Source organism: Protopterus annectens, chromosome 2.part1 (genome assembly GCF_019279795.1).
Source record: "Protopterus annectens isolate FY-2018-M chromosome 2.part1, PAN1.0, whole genome shotgun sequence".
In the NCBI taxonomy this organism is placed as follows: domain Eukaryota; kingdom Metazoa; phylum Chordata; order Ceratodontiformes; family Protopteridae; genus Protopterus; species Protopterus annectens.
In genome coordinates this window covers 1,254,361,817-1,254,383,931 of record NC_056729.1, presented here as the reverse complement: position 1 = coordinate 1,254,383,931, position 22,115 = coordinate 1,254,361,817, and the positions used below count along the sequence as shown (strand labels likewise).

At 41.0% G+C, this 22,115-nt stretch overlaps 1 protein-coding gene across 1 annotated transcript in view; it reads left to right on the top strand.

Moving 5' to 3' along the window:
- Positions 1–22,115, top strand: part of GCKR (glucokinase regulator) — a 678,315-nt gene that overhangs the window by 641,857 nt on the left and 14,343 nt on the right. Inside the window, exon 18 of the mRNA XM_044062788.1 lies at positions 21,218–21,352. Within this exon, the coding sequence (XP_043918723.1) occupies positions 21,218–21,352 (135 nt within the window). The remainder of the gene's footprint in view (positions 1–21,217; positions 21,353–22,115) is intronic.

Genomic DNA, 22,115 nt, shown 5'->3' with positions numbered 1-22,115 from the left:
TGGCGCAGTGGTGCAACAGTTAATATTGTTGCCTCACAGCAAGAGGTTATCTGGTTCAATTCCCAGCTGGGGTGCCTTTTGCGCAGGATTTGCATGTCATGCCTGCATTCACATTGGTTTCCTCCTGGTACTCTGGTTTCTTCCCACATTCCAAAGATATACTTCTTCAGTGTTTCTTCTCAGGCCTCCTCTTAAAATAGGCTCTGACCTATTCAGACTTTCCCAGTCAACAAATGTTAAATAAATAATATTTTCACCCAAACATTTGACCCATGTCATTTTCAAAATTCCAATATAAAGTTTGAAACTCTGAGACAACAAGGTTGTCAGAATCTGGTGGAAATCTATGAAATGAGCTCACCTTTATATTTTTTTTCACCTCATACTAGCTTAGTGGTAAGATCTTTGCCTCATAATTCAAATGACCAGTGTTTGTTTTCTACTATCCTAAGCTGACTTGATGACAGAGAAGTATGCATGGAACCTAATACTAAATATACAACATCATTTTGCAGATGTTCTTTTCAATGTCTTACAAGATTAAAGAATAAGTTTCTCTTTACTAAGCAGTGATGCAGCAGTTAGCGTTATCACCTCACAGCAAGAGGTTCTCTGATTCAGTTCTCGGCTGGAGTGCCTTCTGTGTGGAGTCTGCATGTCCTCCCTGTGTTAACATGTGTTTCCTCCGGGAACTCTCTTTTCTTCCCACATTCCATCGACATGCATCTGAAGCATTTCTCCCCGGGCCTCGGATGAAAACTGGGTTCTGTCCCACTCAGACTTTTGCTCTAAACAAATGTAAAATTAGTTAAATAAATAAATAAATAACTACTATCAGAAGAGTTCGGTCATTAAGTTCCTTCAGAAATAATCTTGATCTATAGCTTGACAATGGAGCTAAAACATCCTAATATGTTCCCTTTTGCAATGAAACCAAACAGCTATGCTCTATTCAAGTTCTACTTTTTTCCCTAAACATCATACTTGGTTAAACACAAGTACTAAATGTTAACAAAAATACTAGTAAACAAGAGGAAAAAGGACTGCTGGGATCAATGAAACCAAATAAAATAAAAAATATTCCTTACATGTACCATGCTCCAGCACAATTTACATAAATGTTTTTGCTCTGATGTGTAAAGTGAGCCCTAGATTGTCTCTCTCCCTTACTATGTGTGATCATTACCATATATTTAGCAGGGTAGCATACACGTTTGAAATTAAAAAGTCATTGGAGTAAGAGAACAGTGAAGCAGGACATGGACAAATTCCAAACATAATACAGCTTTAGTGCTGGAAACAGACAAATGCAAAACTATGAAAATAACTCATTTATTTGTGAAAATAATTAAAAAAATGGTGACTTCAGTAACAAACTTCTCATCCTACATCTGGATAAAAGTTTGCCTGATGCAGGACATTGTTTTCTCTTTGGCATTTTAAGATTTAAAATATTTCATATGGAGCAACATAACATCCATTCTTTCAATGTAATGGTACAGAAGTGCAGCTGAATCTATTCTTGCAAATGGAATGCACTCCTGTGCTTGATACATAATAACATGAAAAGTACTGAACTATAAAATATCGTAGTTTTTAGGAAGACATGAGGCAGAAAGGACTCATGGCTCCCCAAGCAAAATGCTGATACCTTTTAACTCAGGAGCAGACATATTTTATACTTAATTGCTAGTTGTTTACTATGCAGTGAGGCATCATTATTTTAAATTAGAAATGGCTTTGCAAATTCATTTTAATGTTATTTTATTTTTAACAAGAATAAACCCACAGTCTCATGTTTTTTTTTCTGGTTGGCCAAAAGGTCTACAAAAAGAAATCACCACCAAAAGTCAAAAGTTATTCTGTGTGTGTGTGTGTGTGTGTGTGTGTGTGTGTGTGTGTGTGTGTGTGTGGTGCACGCAAGTGTGTGTATGTTTGTGGTGCATGCAAGTATGTTCGTGTGTGTGTGTGTGTGTGTGTGTGTGTGTGTGTGTGTGTGTGTGTGTGTGTGTGTGTGTGTGTGTGTGTGTGTGTGTGTGTGTGTGTGTGTGTGTGTGTGTGTGTGTGTGTGTGGGTGGGTGTGTGTGTTCTGCCCATATATGCACGCACATATGTGCAAAATTGTATGTAGTTCAATGTGTAACAAAAACTGCAAAGGTGCTAGAAAGTAAGACATATTGTTGTATCTTTTATACAGATCATAGGTTAAAAGGGTAGCATAATATTTAGCCATTCTACTCTTTTGAGTCATAAGACCTTCCTCCATGTTGTAAATGCATTTAAAAATGGAGAAAGCATACAGAGATATGAATTACAGGTAGTCATGCTGAAATAAACTTAAAAAAATGGTAGTGTGTTGCCAGTCAAAATGAACACATAAATCCTAAAAACTGGCAAAATATAGAAAACTAGTGAAGAGAATGAAATAAATGCCAAGATATCATGGAAACCATTGTCACTTAATAATAATACTCTCAGTAAAGCTTTGCCTTTTTCAGTGAATTTGTTTTTGGATTGTTCTACCTAAAGATGTACAGATGGCTGGAGCCGTGGTGTTTTTCTTCTGTTTTACCTCTTCGGACCTTTGGTACTCCTGTGGTTATTGTTTTTGCTTCCTGTTTCAATGAAGATAGAAAATATTCAGCACAAACATGGGGGACCATGATACTAAAGTTAAAATTATCTATTTGAAATTCAGTTTCAAAGACTGCAAAGAAATACGACTGACTTGGATTTATGGAATACATTTTCAATGCAGGTCACTGCCTACATATTAAAATTTAATATAATGCTGCAAGAAGGGCTGACCCAAATAGCATCAATGACAAAATGTACTAGAACTCAAGCTTTATCATGATGTGTAAATGGAAGGGTTTGTCTTGTTCTACAGAGCCCATTTAAGCTACAGCTAACCACTAGGCTTTCTGATATCGACCAAAACGTTATCCACCTCTATAGTGCCTTTTTAGGCATTGCCAGACAAATCATCCAGCATAACAAAAGGTACTCGGGACAAGACAAAGGTGTTACTGCTCAATTCTTGAAGCCTCAACAAGAAATTCTACTCCTTGGAAAATCTTCTCACCCTGGAGAATGCTGACATCTGTGCAGTTACTGAAAAATGGTTCAAAGCCATGAGAAGCACTCCGGAAGTGCATGACGATAATGCCTTACATGCATCCCGACCATGCACTGAACACGAAAGAGCTAAAGGTGGTGGTGTATCTGTCTACATATATTATTATCACTTTAAGGTTGGTCAAACAATATGACGTGCTTGAGCTACTCCATGTCCAATTAACCATGGGAAAAATACATTACCATATTCTTGCTAGCTACAGATCCATCACTATGAACTAGGAAACCCATAAATTATACCTGAAGTTACTAGAATCACTCACCGTCCATCCCAGTACTATACTCATGGTTGATTTCATGTACCCCTCCATTAATTGGGAGGCATACACGACCACTAACATGCAGACCCAAAGATTTCTTGACTTTGTAAATTAAAATGCCCTGGAGCAGCTAGTCTACACTGCCAGTAGGTGAACAAATATCCTAGATCTGATACTCACAAATATGGGAGAGTGCTGACACCCCCCCCCCCCCCCAGTGTTATGTCCTCACTGTTAAGATCAGATCACAAAGCGGTCTCCTTTGAAATAAAGATAAAACTAGTCCCCCCATCTAACCTCCCAAAAATTAAGAACTTCTCTGAGATAAATTACGCCCTATTAAGGGATGGCATAGATTCTCTCCCCTTTATTACCAGACACATTCAGTGTTCCCCAAGACTCCATCCTTGGTCCTTTACTTTTCTCTGTCTTCACTAACAACCTCCATACCTCTACGCTACATGCCTCTGTCATCCAATATGCTGATGATTCAATACTAATTTGTTCCTCTCCTTCCCTCCAAGAACTGCACTTACAAACACAGGCCTCTTTGCTCTCTGTAGAAGAATGGCTTACTAATTCTCAACTAATAGTAAACCCCAATAAAACGAAACTTCTCATATTTCAGCCTACTAATCACTCTAGTCTCATACCCACATTTACTATCATTTCTAACAATAAAACAACTATCTCTCCTGTCACTCACACCAAACTTCTAGGGGTTGAGATAGACTGCAACATGAAATTTGACATCAACATTTCACTCACCATAAAGAAAGCACATAAACAACTGGTGGACTATACAGAAATAAACAATTCCTCACAAACAGCACCAGGGCAAAAATAGCACAAACACATTTCATCACTACACTTTTATATGCCACCCCTACCATCACCAATATTAGAAAATCAGATATAACTAAACGTACTGCCTGCTATAACAAAATTGCAAAGTTCGCTACCAATAGCCACATCAAAACCACCACTGCTCAGCCCTTAGACAATTCAACTGGTTGGAACTTCCCCATCTTCTCCTTTACAACCAGCTTATACCAATCCATAAGATTCTTTACAACTCCTCTAAAACCCCTGCATTACATAAACTAATACATTCTTACTCCAGTACCAGGGTCCTATGCACTACAAAACCTAATACATTCTTACTCCAGTACTAGAATCCTACGTACTACAAACCCTCATACATCCTTACTCCAGTACTGGGGTCCTATGCACTACAAACTTTAATACATTCTTACTTCAGTACCAGGGTCCTACGGATTACAAAACTTAATACATCCTTACGCTAGTACCAGGGTCCTGTGCAGTACAAAACCTAAAACATCCTTACCCCAATACGAGGGTTCTACACACTACAAAACCTAATAAACCCTTACTCCAGTACTAGGGTCCTTTACACTACAAAACCTACCACACCATTTTTCCAGTACCAGGGTCCTGTGCACTACAAAATCTAATAGATCCTTATACAAGTACCAGGTTCCTATGCACTACAAAAACTAATACCTCCTTATTCCAGTACCAGGGTCCTATGCACTACAAAACCTAATACATATTTACCCCAGTATCAGGGTCCTATACACTACAAAACCTAATACATCCTTATTCCAGTACCAGGGTCCTGTACACTACAAAACCTAATACATCCTTTCTCCAGTACTAGGGTCCTATGCACTACAAAACCTAATACATCCTTATTCCAGTACCAGGGTCCTGTACACTACAAAACCTAATACATCCTTTCTCCAGTACTAGGGTCCTGTGCACTATAAAACCTAATACATCCACTGTCCTATGCTCTACAAAACCTAATACATCCTTATTCCAATACTAGGGTTCTGTGCACTACAAAACCTAATACATCCTTTCTCCAGTACCGGGGTTCTATGTACTACAAACCCTAATACAATCTTACTCCAGTATTAGGGTTCTATGCACTACAAAACCTAATACATTCATACTCCAGTACTGGGGTCATACATACTACAAACCCTAATACAGTCTTACTCCAGTACCAGGGTCCTTCGTATTACAAAACCTAATACATCCTTACCCCAGTACCAGGGTTTTACACACTATAAAACCTAATACATCCTTACTCCAGTACTAGGATCCTGCGCACTACAAAACCTAATACATCCTTACTCCAGTACTGGGGTCCTAAGCACTACAAAACCTAATACATCCTTACCCCAGTACCAGGGTCCTGCGCATTACAAAACCTAATACACCCTTACGCCAGTACTAGGGTCCTGCACACTACAAAACCTAACACATCCTTACCCCAGTACCAGGGTTCAACACACTACAAAACCTAATACATCTTTATTCAAGTACTAGGGTCCTCTGCAATACAAAACCTAGTACATCCTTACTTCAGTACTAGGGTCCTGCGCACTACAAAACCTAATACATCCTTTCCCCAGTATCAGGGTCCTATGCATTACAAAACCTAATACATCCTTACCCCAGTAACAGGGTCCTGTGCACTACAAAACTTAATACATCCTTACTCCAGTACTGGGGTCCTACACATTACAAAACCCAATAGATCCCTTTCTCCATAACTAGGGTCCTGCACACTACAAAACCTAATACATCCTTACTCCAGTACTGGGGTCCTATGCACTACAAAACCTGATACATCCTTACTTCAGTTCTAGGGTCCTACGTGCTACAAAACCTAATACATCCTTACCCCAGTACCAAGGTCGTATGCATTACAAAACCTAATACATCCTTACTCCAGTACAAGGGCCCTGAACACTACAAAACCTATTACATCCTTACTCCAGTACTAGGGTCCTGTGCACTAGAAAACCTAATTCATCCTTACCCCAGTACCAGGGTCCTTTGCACTACAAAACCTAATACATCCTTATTCCAGTACCAGGGTTCTATGCACTACAAAACCTAATACATCCTTACCCCAGTACCAGGGACCTATGTACTTCAAAACCTAAAACATCCTTATGCCAGTACTAGGGTTCTGTGCACTACAAAACCTAATACATCCTTTTTCCAGTACCGGGCTCCTAACATACTACAAACCCTAAAACATTCTTATTCCAGTACTAGGGTCCTATGCACTACAAAACCTAATACATTCTTACTCCAGTACTGGGGTCGTATGCACTACAAACCCTAACACATACATACTCAAGTACCAGGGTCCTACGCATTACAAAACCTAACACATCCTTACGCCAGTACTAGGATCCTATGTATTACAAAACCTAATACATCCTTACCCCAGTACCAGGGTTCTACACACTAAAAAACCTAATACATCCTTACTCCAGTACTAGGGTCCTGTACACTACAAAACCTAATACAGCCTTACTCCAGTACTGGGGTCCTATGCATTACAAAATCTAATACATCCTTACACCAGTACTAGGGTCCAGTGCACTACAAAACCTAATACATCCTTACCCCAGTACCAGGGGTCTACTCACTACAAAACCTAATACATCCTTACTCGATTACTAGGGTCCTGCACACTACAAAACCTAATACATCCTTACTCCAGTACTGGGGTCCAACGCATTACAAAACCTAATGCAACCTTACGCCAGTACTAGGGTCCTGCGTACTACAAAACCTAATTCATCCTTACCCCAGTACCAGGGTTCTATGCATGACAAAACCTAATACATCTTTACTCCAGTACTAGGGTCCTGGCACTACAAAATCTAATACATCCTTACTCCAGTAATAGGGTCCTGTGCACTACAAAACCTAATACATCCTTACCCCAGTACCAGGGTCCTATGCACTACAAAACCTAATACATCCTTATTCCAGTACTAAGGTCCTGTGCACTATAAAACCTAATACATCCTTACTTCAGTACTAGGGTCCTGCGCACTACAAAACCTAATACATCCTTACTCCAGTACAGGGTCCTACGCATTACAAAACCTAATACATCCTTACCCCAGTACCAGGGGTTTACACACTACAAAACCTAATACATCTTTACTCCAGTACTAGGGTACAATTCACTACAAAACCTAATACATCCTTATTCCAGTACTAGGGTTCTGTGCACTACAAAATCTAATACATCCTTACTTCAGTACTAGGGTCCTACGTGCTACAAAACTTAATATATCCTTACTTCAATACTAGGGTCCTGCGCACTACAATACCTAATACATCCTTATCCCATTGCCAAGGTCCTACACATTACAAAACCTAATACATCCTAACCCCAGTACCAGGGTCCAATGCACTACAAAACCTAATACATCCTTTCTCCAGTACCAGGGTTCTATGCACTACAAAACCTAATGCATCAATACTCCAGAACTAGGGTCCTGTGCACTACAAAACCTAATACATCCTTACTCCAGTACTAGGGTCCTGTGCACTATAAAACCTAATACATCCTTACTTCAGTACTAGGGTCCTGCGCACTACAAAACCTAATACATCCTTTCCCCAGTACCAGGGTCCTATGCACAACAAAACCTAATACATCCTTCCCCCAATACCAGGGTCCTATGCACTACAAAACCTAATACATCCTTACCCCAGTACCAGAGTCCTATGCCCGACAAAACCTAATACATCCTTACTCCAGTACTAGAGTTCTGTGCACTACAAAACTAATACATCCTTTCTCCAGTACCGGGGTCCTATGTACTACAAACCCTAGTACATTCTTACTCCAGTACTGGGGTCCTACGCACTACAAAACCTAATACATTCTTACTCCAGTACTGGGGTCCTACGCACAACAAAACCTAATACATTCTTACTCCAGTACTGGGGTCATATGCAATACAAACCCTAATACTTTCTTACTCCAGTACCAGGGTACTACGCATTAAAAAACTTAATACATCCTTACACCAGTACTAGGGTGCTGTGCACTACAAAACTTAATACATCCTTACACCAGTACTAGGGTCATGCACACTACAAAACATAATACATCCTTACCCCAGTACCAGGGTTCAACGCACTACAAAACCTAATGCATCAATACTCCAGAACTAGGGTCCTGTGCACTACAAAACCTAATACATCCTTACTCCAGTACTAGGGTTGTGTGCACTACAAAACCTAATACATCCTTACCCCAGTACCAGGGTCCTATGCACTACAAAACCTAATACATCCTTATTCCAGTACCAGGGTCCTGTACACTACAAAACCTAATACATCCTTTCTCCAGTACCAGGGTTCAACGCACTACAAAACCTAATGCATCAATACTCCAGAACTAGGGTGCTACGCACTACAAACCTAATACATCCTTATTCCAGTACCAGGGTCCTGTACACTACAAAACCTAATACATCCTTTCTCCAGTACCAGGGTTCAACGCACTACAAAACCTAATGCATCAATACTCCAGAACTAGGGTCCTGTGCACTACAAAACCTAATACATCCTTACTCCAGTACTAGGGTCTTGTGCACTAAAAAACTAATACATCCTAACCCCAGTAGCAGGGTCCTATGCACTACAAAACCTAATACATCCTTATTCCAGTACTAAGGTCCTGTGCACAATAAAACCTAATACATCCTTACTTCAGTACCAGGGTCCTATGCACTACAAAACCTAATACATCTTTATTCCAGTACCAGGGTTCTACACACTACAAAACCTAATACATCCTTACTCCAGTACTGGGGTCCTATGCATTACAAAACCTCATACATCCCTTTCTCCAGTACTAGGGTCTTGCACACTGCAAAACCTAATATATCCTTACCCCAGTACCAGGGTACTACACACTACAAAACCTAATACATCTTTACTCCAGTACTTGGGTCCTGCGCACTACAAAACCTAATACATCCTTAATCCAGTACTAGGGTCCTACGCATTACAAAACCTAATACATCCTTACCCCAGTACCAGGGTCCTATGTATTACAAAACCTGATACATCCTTACCCCAGTACCAGGGTCCTATGCACTACAATACCTAACACATCCTTATTCCAGTACCAGGGTCCTGTACACTACAAAACCTAATACATCCTTTCTCCAGTACCAGGGTACTGTGCACTACAAAACCTAATACATCCTTACTTCAGTTCTAGGGTCCTGCGCACTACAAAACCTAATACATCCTTACATCAGTACTAGGGTCCTGCACACTACAAAACCTAATACATCCTTACTCCAGTACTGGGGTCCTATGCATTACTAAACCTAATACATCCCTTACTCCAGTACTAGGGTCCTGCGCACTACAAAACCTAATACAGCCTTACGCCAGTACCTGGGTTCTACGCACTACAAAACTTAATACATCTTTACTCCAGTACTAGGGTACTGTGCACTACAAAACCTAATACATCCTTACTCCAGTACTAGGGTCATGTGTACTACAAAACCTAATACATCCTTACCCCAGTACCAGGGTCCTATCCACTACAAAACCTAATACATCCTTATTCCTGTACTGGGTCCTGTGCACTACAAAACCTAATACATCCTTTCTCCAGTACTGGGGTCCTATGCACTACAAAACCTAATACATCCTTACTTCAGTAGTAGGGTCCTACATGCTACAATACCTAATACATCCTTACCCCAGTATCAGGGTCCTATGCATTACAAAACCTAATACATCCCTTACTCCAGTACTAGGGTCCTGCGCACTACAAAACCTAATACATCCTTACTCCAGTACTGGGGTCCTACGCATTACAAAACCTAATACATCCTTACCCCAGTACCAGGGTCCTATGTATTACAAAACCTGATACATCCTTACCCCAGTACCAGGGTCCTATGCACTACAAAACCTAATACATCCTTATTCCAGTACCAGGGTCCTGTACACTACAAAACCTAATACATCCTTATTCCAGTACTAAGGTCCTGTGCACTATAAAACCTAATACATCCTTACTTCAGTACTAGGGTCCTACGTGCTACAAAACCTAATACATCCTTACTTCAGTACTAGGGTTCTGCGCACTACAAAACCTAATACATCCTTTCCCCAGTACTAGGGTCCTATGCACTACAAAACCTAATACATCTTTATTCCAGTACCAGGGTTCTACACACTACAAAACCTAATACATCCTTACTCCAGTACTGGGGTCCTACGCATTACAAAACCTAATACATCCCTTACTCCAGTACTAGGGTCATGCACACTACAAAACATAATACATCCTTACCCCAGTACCAGGGTTCTACACACTACAAAACCTAATACATCTTTACTCCAGTACTAGGGTCCTGCGCACTACAAAACCTAATACATCCTTAATCCAGTACTAGGGTCCTACGCATTACAAAACCTAATACATCCTTACCCCAGTACCAGGGTCCTATGTATTACAAAACCTGATACATCCTTACCCCAGTACCAGGGTCCTATGCACTACAAAACCTAATACATCCTTATTCCAGTACCAGGGTCCTGTACACTACAAAACCTAATACATCCTTTCTCCAGTACTAGGGTCCTGCGCACTACAAAACCTAATACATCCTTACTTCAGTACTAGGGTCCTGCGCACTACAAAACCTAATACATCCTTACTTCAGTACTAGGGTCCTGCGCACTACAAAACCTAATACATCCTTACTCCAGTACTGGGGTCCTATGCATTACTAAACCTAATACATCCCTTACTCCAGTACTAGGGTCCTGCGCACTAAAAAACCTAATACAGCCTTACCCCAGTACCTGGGTTCTACGCACTACAAAACTTAATACATCTTTACTCCAGTACTAGGGTCCTGCGCACTACAAAACCTAATACATCCTTACTCCAGTACTAGGGTCATGTGTACTACAAAACCTAATACATCCTTACCCCAGTACCAGGGTCCTATCCACTACAAAACCTAACACATCCTTATTCCTGTACTAGGGTCCTGTGCACTACAAAACCTAATACATCCTTTCTCCAGTACTGGGGTCCTACGCACTACAAAACCTAATACATCCTTACTTCAGTAGTAGAGTCCTACGTGCTACAAAACCTAATACATCCTTACCCCAGTATCAGGGTCCTATGCATTACAAAACCTAATACATCCCTTACTCCAGTACTAGGGTCCTGCGCACTACAAAACCTAATACATCCTTACTCCAGTACTGGGGTCCTACGCATTACAAAACCTAATACATCCTTACCCCAGTACCAGGTCCTATGTATTACAAAACTTGATACATCCTTACCCCAGTACCAGGGTCCTATGCACTACAAAACCTAATACATCCTTATTCCAGTACCAGGGTCCTGTACACTACAAAACCTAATACATCCTTATTCCAGTACTAAGGTCCTGTGCACTATAAAACCTAATACATCCTTACTTCAGTACTAGGGTCCTACGTGCTACAAAACCTAATACATCCTTACTTCAGTACTAGGGTCCTGTGCACTACAAAACCTAATACATCCTTTCCCCAGTACCAGGGTCCTATGCACTACAAAACCTAATACATCTTTATTCCAGTACCAGGGTTCTACACACTACAAAACCTAATACATCCTTACTCCAGTACTGGGGTCCTACGCATTACAAAACCTAATACATCCCTTACTCCAGTACTAGGGTCTTGCACACTACAAAACATAATACATCCTTACCCCAGTACCAGGGTTCTACACACTACAAAACCTAATACATCTTTACTCCAGTACTAGGATCCTACGCATTACAAAACCTAATACATCCTTACCCCAGTACCAGGGTCCTATGCACTACAAAACCTAATACATCCTTATTCCAGTACCAGGGTCCTGTACACTACAAAACCTAATACATCCTTTCTCCAGTACTAGGGTCCTGCGCACTACAAAACCTAATACATCCTTACTTCAGTACTAGGGTCCTGTGCACTACAAAACCTAATACATCCTTACTTCAGTACTAGGGTCCTGCGCACTACAAAACCTAATACATCCTTACTTCAGTACTAGGGTCCTGCACACTACAAAACCTAATACATCCTTACTCCAGTACTAAGGTCCTGTCAACTACAAAACCTAATACATCCTTACTCCACTACTGGGGTCCTATGCATTACAAAACCTAAAACATCCTTACTCGAGTACTAGGGTCCTGTGCACTACAAAACCTAATACATCCTTACTCCAGTACCAGGGTTCTACACACTACAAAACCTAATACATCTTTACTCCAGTACTAGGGTCCTGCGCACTACAAAACCTAATACATCCTTACTCCAGTACTAGGGTCGTGTGTACTACAAAACCTAATACATCCTTACCCCAGTACCAGGGTCCTATCCACTACAAAACCTAATACATCCTTATTCCTGTACTAGGGTCCTGTACACTACAAAACCTAATACATCCTTACTTCAGTAGTAGGGTCCTATGTATTACAAAACCTGATACATCCTTACCCCAGTACCAGGGTTCTATGCATTACAAAACCTAATACATCCTTACCCCAGTACCAGGGTCCTATGTATTACAAAACCTGATACATCCTTACCCCAGTACCAGGGTCCTATGCACTACAAAACCTAATACATCCTTATTCCAGTACCAGGGTCCTGTACACTACAAAACCTAATACATCCTTTCTCCAGTACTAGGGTCTTGCACACTACAAAACCTAATACATCCTTACTTCAGTACTGGGGCCCTGTGCACTACAAAACCTAATACATCCTTACTCCAGTGCTGGGGTCCTACACATTACAAAACCTACTACATTCTTACTCCAGTACTGGGGTCCTACGCATTACAAAACCTAATACATCCCTTACTCCAGTACTAGGGTCCTGCGCACTACAAAACCTAATACATCCTTACCCCAGTACCAGGGTTCTACGCACTACAAAACTTAATACATCTTTACTCCAGTACTAGGGTCCTGCGCACTACAAAACCTAATACATCCTTACTCCAGTACTAGGGTTGTGTGCACTACAAAACCTAATACATCCTTACCCCAGTACCAGGGTCCTATCCACTACAAAACCTAATACATTCTTATTCCCGTACTACAAAACCTAATACATCCTTTCTCCAGTACTGGGGTCCTACGCACTACAAAACCTAATACATCCTTACTTCAGTACTAGGGTCCTTTGTGCTACAAAACCTAATACATCCTTACCCCAGTACCAGGGTCTTTTGCATTACAAAACCTAATACATCCTTACTCCAGTAGTAGGGTCCTACACTCTTACAACAAACCTCTCCTTCAAGTCATTAAAATCAACAACCCTGCAGGAGCTTCCCTCTGTTCGAATTGTATAGGTAAAACATGGAACACTTTGCCTATTAATATAGCAGTCACATCGTCTGCAACTCACTTTAAGAAATCTCTAAAAACACACTTAAAAGCTAGTTGGATAAGTAACTGTGACTCCCCAGGCTGGCCTAACTCCATTTCCTTGCTCACCCAGGGTAAACACTCCCTTATTTTCAGACTTCTCTTTATCTTGCAACTCTCTTTCCTCATACCTTTTTCTTCCACTCAACAGTTACTGCTTCTTCTAAGTATAGACATTTGGTGTATACTCTATACTATTACAATACTACATCATACTGAATGTTATATGATTGTATAGTTTAAGATATTTCATCTTTATACCTGTACAGTGTATTATTTTTCATCCTACTCTTAGTTGATGTACAGTTTAAAGTGCTATTGTCCTAGTTTTCTTTGATGTAAAATGTATAGTTATTCTGTACCTATGAAACTGTACTTATTAGTCTATGTTATATGTGGAGATTTTCTCCCTAAGCCTCAGCTGAAAAAAGACAGTTGGACTTTCCCAGTAGCCAAATGTTAAATAAATAAAATAGTTCCCAACTTCCCTCAAATCCAGAAAACATAGAAACCTATGCAGAGGCATACACAAAAGCCCTGTATGACCTTTTAAACAACTGCATAAAAACGGCAGTACCAGACCAAAATAAACCTAGGTGAAACCTCAAAAACAAGCCACCCTGGTGAACCCATAATGTTAATAGGTTGTACAAAAGGAAAGAAAATCCTGTTGAGAAGTAATAGAGAATGTGCACAACAGAAACAGAAGTCCCTCATTAGTCTAAACAAGTGAATCAGGGTATTAGTCAAGTATCTGAAAGCAGACTTTCAGTTAAAAACAGCATCCATAGCTAAGGATAACCATAAGGCATTTTTCAGTTATGTCTGCAATTTTAAGGGAAATACCCAGCAATGTGTGGAATTAGTTATAGATGGCATCACCTCTAATCAGCTGGAAGATACAGCAAATCTGCTGGCCAACAAAGTCATCTCAAATTTCACCTTCACATCACCCTCAAGAAATACCCTCCGCCACCCCATTTATCACCAAAGAACAAGTTGAGACTTTGCTTTCTAAAGCTAAAAGCATGGCTTCAATAGGACTTGAGAAAACACCAGGTTGCCTCTTAAACAGCTTAAATCAAGACGTACCAGGCAATAGGATCTCTATTTAACCACAGACTCCAGACTGGCTTTGACCCGATAGAGTGGAGGACAACAACAGTCATTTATCTCCTTAAAGGGGAGCATCTATTGATCCTGGAAATTGCGTACCCATAGTTTTGACTAGTCTTATATGTAAGGCCATAGAAAGAATAATCATGGACCTGATAAATAATGACATAGGAGACTTCCAAACACTGGAATCAAGGGTAGGTCATGCCTACTGAACCTGGTGAATTTCTTTGAAAAAGTCACTCAGTCCATGCATGAGGGTAAAACAGTACATATCGCCTACCTCGACCTTGTCAAGGCATTTGACACAATTCCACACTCAGGTATTCTAAATAAACTCACAAAACTGGATATAAGTCCATATGTCACCAGATGTATAGTCAATTGGCTTATGGTCAGGGCACATGTGGTTAAAGTGGGTGAATCCAGATCCAGCATGAGGCCAGTCACTAGTGATGTGCCTCAGGGCTCAGTACTGGGACCACTCCTATTCAGAATATACTACTCTGAAGTCAAAGCAAATAGGGAAGGCATCTAAATGACAAAGCTTGCCCATGACTGCAAGCAGGGGGAAATCCCCCACTGATGTAGATATCCTTTAGGAGGGTCTAGATCAGACAAATGATTGGTGCCAGAACTATGGCTTAAAAATAAACGTAAAAAAGTACATTATCATACCCTTTTGAAGTCAAATACCCCTGCAAATTACATCAGTAGAATGCCCTTTAGAGTGGACACAGAGAAGAGAGATCTAGGTATGCAGATAGATAGTAACCCGAACTTTGACTACTATATATTCACAGTGATGAGGGAATCCTTTTATGTGGCAAAACTTATAAGTAAAGGTATGGCATCCAGAGCCAAGGAAATTATAGTCCTGTTGTACTATTTGGCGTGTACTTGACTAAGCACCTACGGCAGCTGGAGTGACCTCAGAGATTCCTCACAAAGAAAATAAATACAGGGTGTAAACAAATGAACTATGTGGATAGACTAAAAGCCTTTTTCTTTTACTCTGTCTCCTACTAACAATTAAGGGATAACCTATGCCTGACCTACAAGGCACTCATAAATCCAACCGTGATGGAACTGCTACACATCTGTAAGTCAAACAGCACAAGGGTCACCTGATCTAGAGATCTAAACTTAGTCAGTAGCTCAAACAAAACATACTGGAGAGACAGATATGTGCCTCAGAAATTGTCCCTTCTTTGGAACAGGCTTCCTAGTCACATTAAGCAGAGCCCTTCCCTGGCCCTGTTCAAAAGCAATTTGGATAAATGGATGGGGAATCACACATTCACACCTGGGGTAGTCCTGTGTCTCTTATAGACAGAGCAATCTGTAAGCTACTCAATGCAGAGGCACAAATCCATGCCATCCTCTTGCCCCTAGGGTGATATATTGTTTAAATCTGGTTATATTGGCTAGGCTTGTAAGTGCCCTTAAGCCATTAGCTTAGTAATCTCCTATGAACCTATAAACTCTTAGCAGCTAATGCAGAAGATTAGATTCCCAATTGTTAATGAGCTGGTTCTGGTAACCATGGGTACGGAGTTTGATTTTTGCCACTTCCATTTAATTGATTTGTGACTCTTGAGCAAGTCACTTAACCATACAGTATTCCCAGGTCACCACTGAAAAGGGGCATTTCTGTTTAGAGGGCTTACATGGTTAACAAATGCAGAAAAAAGAAATGATTTACAGTGGACTTCCTGGAAGACTATATATACCATGCACAAAATAAATTATATGAAATATTAATATAGGTTCATAGGTAGGTACTAGGCTATCGGCCCGAGCGCCTATGTAAGCCTAGCCAACAAGGTTCCCTTGCTTACGCCACCCAAGAAAGTTATTTTCCTGTGCCACTGTTGAGCAGAGACACAGAAGTGATCCCCGGGGTGTATTTCCTATTTTCCATCCACTCATCAAGATTTTTCTTGAAGAGTGCTAATGAAGAACTTTGCTTGACATAGATGGGTAGTCTGTTCCAGAGTATGGGAATTCTCTGGGACAGGAATCTATCCCTCCAGCATGTCCTGTTTATTGTGGTGACAAGGTTTAGGTCCCTAGAGCATGTAGCTCGGAGGGACTGGGATTTCTTTAGGTGTAGCATGTCCAACAGATCTGGGTTTGACATAGCTTTATATGTTAGGCAGAGATCACCTCGGAGTAGGTGATATGCTATGGAGTAAAGCTGGAGTTTTTTGAGGCAGTCAGTGTAGGGCATTTGTTTAAGGCCAGTAATCCTCTTTGTGAGGTACTTTTGTGGCTTTTCCAGCTGCTGCAGATGTCTTGTGAGGTACATTCCAAAGGAGGCATTGTACACTATAATGGGTCTAATGAGTGTCGAGTAGAGGGGAACAATGACCTCTTTTTTCCTGGATGAGAATCCTTTTATGACGAGGTGTGCCGCGTAGAAGGATTTCCTGACTAATGTGGTGATGTGACTATCAAAGGAGAAACTACTGTCCACCTGGGTCCCAAGGTCTCTTATCATACATTCGGTGTTAAGTAGATTTCTGCCTATGTGGTAGTTCATGGGTACAGAGTTTTTACCAAAGGGGATGACACTGCACTTTTTGGCATTGAGCTTGAGGCCATGGCTCTGACACTAGGCATCTGTCTCAGTGAGGCCCTTCTGTAGGATATCTACATCATTTGGGGACTTGACTATGGCTCCTAGTTTGAAGTCATCTGCGAACTTCGTTAGCCAGAGGCCTTCTGTGTTAGCCTGTACTTCAGAGAAGTAAATACCAAACAGGAGTGGTCCCAGGACAGAGCCCTGTAGTACTCCACTTGTCACTGCTTTGAGGTCAGATTTGGAGTCTGCAACTTTTACAGTGTGGGTTCTGTCAGTGAGCCAGTTGGCAACCCATCTTGTGACATAGGGATTTATACCTAGTTTAGTGAGTTTAGCTATAATTCCAGATTGGGGGATGGTGTCGAAAGCCTTGGCGAAGTCAAGATAGGCTGTGTGAACCACCTTTCCCTCATCTACGGCTTTGGTGACTGCCTCAAAGTAGTCAATCAGGTTCAGGAGGCATGATCTGCCTTTCACAAACCTAAACTGGGTGGGATCCAGAGTTTTGAGGTTACCAATGTCTTTGTTTATTAGTTCCATTATGATACGTTCCATGGCCTTGCAGACCAGGCTCGTCAGGCTAATATGTCGATAGTTCCCAGGATCAGTGGTGGCTCTCCCTTTGTGGAGTGAGATAACTGTTGCTGTGTACCATTCAGTGGGCACAAAGCCTGATGCGAGGCTATTATTGAACATGGTGCTTAAGTGAGGAGCCAGATCATTCTGAAGTTCATGTAAAACGCAGCCTGGGATGTTGTCCGGTCCCATGGATGCTGTGTTTTTGGCTTTAGAGAGTGCAGCTTTTACCTCTGTAGTTGTGATTACAGGGACTGTGCATTCTTCCTGTATAGATATGTGTCCTTTAGGGGGTGGGGGGGTAAAGTTATCACTGAACCTATCTGCCAGGATGTTGGCAATATCAGTTGGTTCTATAATTTTCATGCCTTTGCGCTGTAACTCAGAGCAGATCTGGGTGCTGCCATTGAGATTCTTGACAAAGCTGTAGAATTCTTTGTGTTTGTCCTTAGAATTAGTGGTGATTTTGTTTTTGTAGCTAGCTTTGGAGGATCTTATAAGGGATCTCAGCTTCTTACTGAGGCTGACCAGGGAGCTCCTCCACTCATGGGATTTTACTCTCTTTTGCAACAGCTTCTTCCTTCTGTTGTACAGTTTGTTTATGGCAGGGGACCATCAGATTGTCTTCCTTTTTTTGGAGGATAGCATCTTGGTTCTGTTTGGGATAGCATGATCCATACATTCGTGTAAGTGCTTATAGAGTGCATTTGTGTAGGATTCAGCAGTTGTAACCGTATTGTCCATCTGCATGGGTGTCATGAAGTTCACCACTTCTGTTTTAAGAAGTATGAAGTTGGATTTGGAGAAATTTTTTACCATGGTTTCCTTAATGGGGGGTGGGGGGGTGTGGATATCAAGGGTGATTAGCTTATGGTCGGATTGGACCAACGAGGAGTTGACTTCAGGTGTGGAACACCGGTCACTCATGTTGGTAATGACTAGGTCTAGGATAATGTTGCCCCTGGTGGGGGTGTGGATAAATTGATCCAGGGCATTGGAGTTTATGAATTACAGAAAGTGTTGAGCTAAGGAGTTGGTACACGAGTAGTTTTCCCAGTTAATGGTGGGGTAGTTGAAGTCACCCATTATTAGGGTGTTTGGTTGAACCCTAATATTTTCCAATACATCAAGAAAAGAGGAGTGGGAATCCTGGGGCATGGTGGGGGATCTGTAGCAAGCTACACTTTGGATTGCAGTTTTGTCCAGAGTTAGTTGCACTTGGATAACCTCGGATGCATTATGCTGAGCAACTAGCCTGGAGGTGTGGATATCCTCAATGAATATGGACACACCTCTGCCTTTGGTGTTTCGGTCTAGGTTACATGGCTGAAAAGTGTGGTATGAGTTATAGCCTGGTAGTGCAGGGGTGCTCTCTGGAGCCTGGAACCAGGTCTCAGTCACTGCACAGATATCGATGTTCTCCATTTTAAAGAGTGCCTTGAGTGAGAGCATTTTGAGATTTAGACTTCTAGCCTTGAGTAGTATTACCCTCAGTTTTTGCTTGCCTGTTCCTGTTACTGTGATGAATTCGTTATTTGAACCTTGCCTAAAAAAGGCACTATAGGGCCAGCAAGAGCCTTAGCCAGTATCCAGAATCCCAGGGGTGACAGATGCAGGCCATCTGTGGCAAAGCATCGTGGTCTGTCGACCATGTCATCCCAAGCAGACAGATACTGGATCCCCTTAGAATGACACCAGAAGCTTAGCCAATTGTTGAAGTCAATCATTTTGTCCTCGTACTGTGGTATCATTCGGGGTGATGGCATAATGCTACTCAGGGCTAGGATCATACCTGCCTGGGCTACAAGATCGGAGAGCTCTTCCATGTCTCTTTTCATGTAGTCCAGGGAGGTACATCTTCAGGTCATTCACACCAACATGGACAATGACAGAATCATATTTGTACTTGCTGTGGAGTGACCTGAGTGCATAGGTTATGTGGTGGATCCCGGCACCTGACAGGCAGCTGACAGTAACCTTCTCCTTGTTTAGCCTGGTGAGTGGGATATCAGTGTCCCTGACTATAGAGTCACCTATGATTAGTGTGTTGGGTACGTTGTTTTGCCTTTTTGGCTGTGGTTGAGTGGCACACTTAGTCTGTGGGCTATGTGTCATTTGGGTTGTGTTGGGGATGGAGGCTGCTTGCGTTTCTGCTTTGGAGGTCTCAGTTACTTAGACAGATTATTATTGAGAGCCTCCATGAATGTTTTTGTGTTACTATGTGTGGATTTTGGTGGTGTAGATTTAGTGAGACTACGTGATGAGTGTGGTGTGGTGCAAATATTCACCTTCTCCTCATGACTGTCAAGTTCAGTCTTGGTTGGAGAGAGCTTTACCTCCACTTTGGCTAGATAAGTGCATCTCTCACAGGTTTTAGTGTTGGGTGGTAGGAGGAGAGGGTTGTCTGTGTACATGAGGCAATTTCTACATTGCCTCAAGATGCCCAGATTAATCAGATAGACAGGAGAGAACACTGGAAGCTGACCCTTGGACATGCCTGAATAAAAAACAATTTTCCTCTAGATAAGTGAGGAAAATGAGTACAAGAGCTGTTTTTCTCTAAGCGAGTGAGAAAAGTAAGTACAAAAACGGTTTCCTCTAGGTAATGAGGAAGACTGACTGCTATAGTAATTAGTAGCTTATTTAGTGCTTACAAGTTCTGAACAAGTGCTGAGCATGAATAAGCAAATTTACGTGCTAAAACTAAGAATCTGTATCTGAACTAGATGAGTTACAGGACAGAAACAAGTGCAAATGCAGGCTTTCAAATCAGAAAGTTGAGAGAGCTGGAAGATATTGCCCGAACAGCCAATAACTACAATGTCTGGGCCAGAACCACTCCTTATGTGGTAGACAGGTTACCTAGTGCTTACCACTTATTAAAAACTATTACTCCGCATTAGATTTCTATCAGTCATTTTTCTTATTCATTGTTTGCTGAAATACAGAAATTATTTAACTGCTTCCATTGGACAGAAACCTATATTCTATTCTTCAAATCAGATTTCAAGTCCTATGTACATTGTTGAATGACCACATTGTAATTTAACATAAGAAAAAAATAACATTGAGAGTTTACATGCATTTTGAGCTACTATAACCCATGAAAAGTTCATTGCTTCATTGTTTTTTTTTTGGTCAAGTAATCTAATTTCTGCTATGACTTTACTGATGACACATTATAATCATATTAGTATTAATCTGCATTTCAGAAGTTCACGGGTCGCTCTCAGTCAAAGTGCCTTGAGGTACTCCTGAAGTCCATTTACAATACAGACAATCTGACAGATGAAATAACAGATGCAGAGATTTCCAAGCACATAGAAATAGCAGCACATATGAATAAGGTATGGATAAAAATGTTTACATTTTGTGACGTTATTAGATCTGGATTGTTTGAAAACCTAAATAACAGTAAATTGCTTTTGTTATACATGCATGCATATGCCTATCATGAAATCAATTTATGAAGTTAACATTCTAGCAAGTACAAGAATGTAGGTTTGCTGCTTCTGACTATTGAGTAAGTAAGGGGAGGTAAATATGATTACCTGTTTGGAACAATGAGATGCAAATGTTTTGGCTCATTTATCAAAAATAAGCCTCCACCAAGGTGCTTACTATAATTTTTACTTAATTCTTCCTTTGAGTGAAAGACATATGCACAGCCATAGCTTAAAATAATTCCATATTTTGAATTGGTTTAAAACCAACAATAAAAATGAATATATAAAAGATTTCTCATGGGATCATAGGAAGTTAGAAGGCTAATGGCCCTAGGACCCTTACAAGCCTAGCCAATTTCTACCATGGTCAGCACCAAATGCCCATGTCCAAGACTGAATTTGCAGTTACCCACTCAATTGTCCAGATTGCATTTGAAAAGGGCCAATGAGGTGCTCTGTTTGACATGAAGTGGGAGTCTTTTCCAAAGGCATAGTAACCTCTGGGAGACAAATCTGTCCCTCTAGCAGGTTCTATTAATGTCACATAGCAGGTTACAGTCTTTACAGTGAGTAACCCGTGTGCCATTTGACTTGCGGATATGCAGCATTTCCAATAAAGCAGGGTCAGATATTGCCTTATATGCAAGGCAGTAATTGCCTCTGA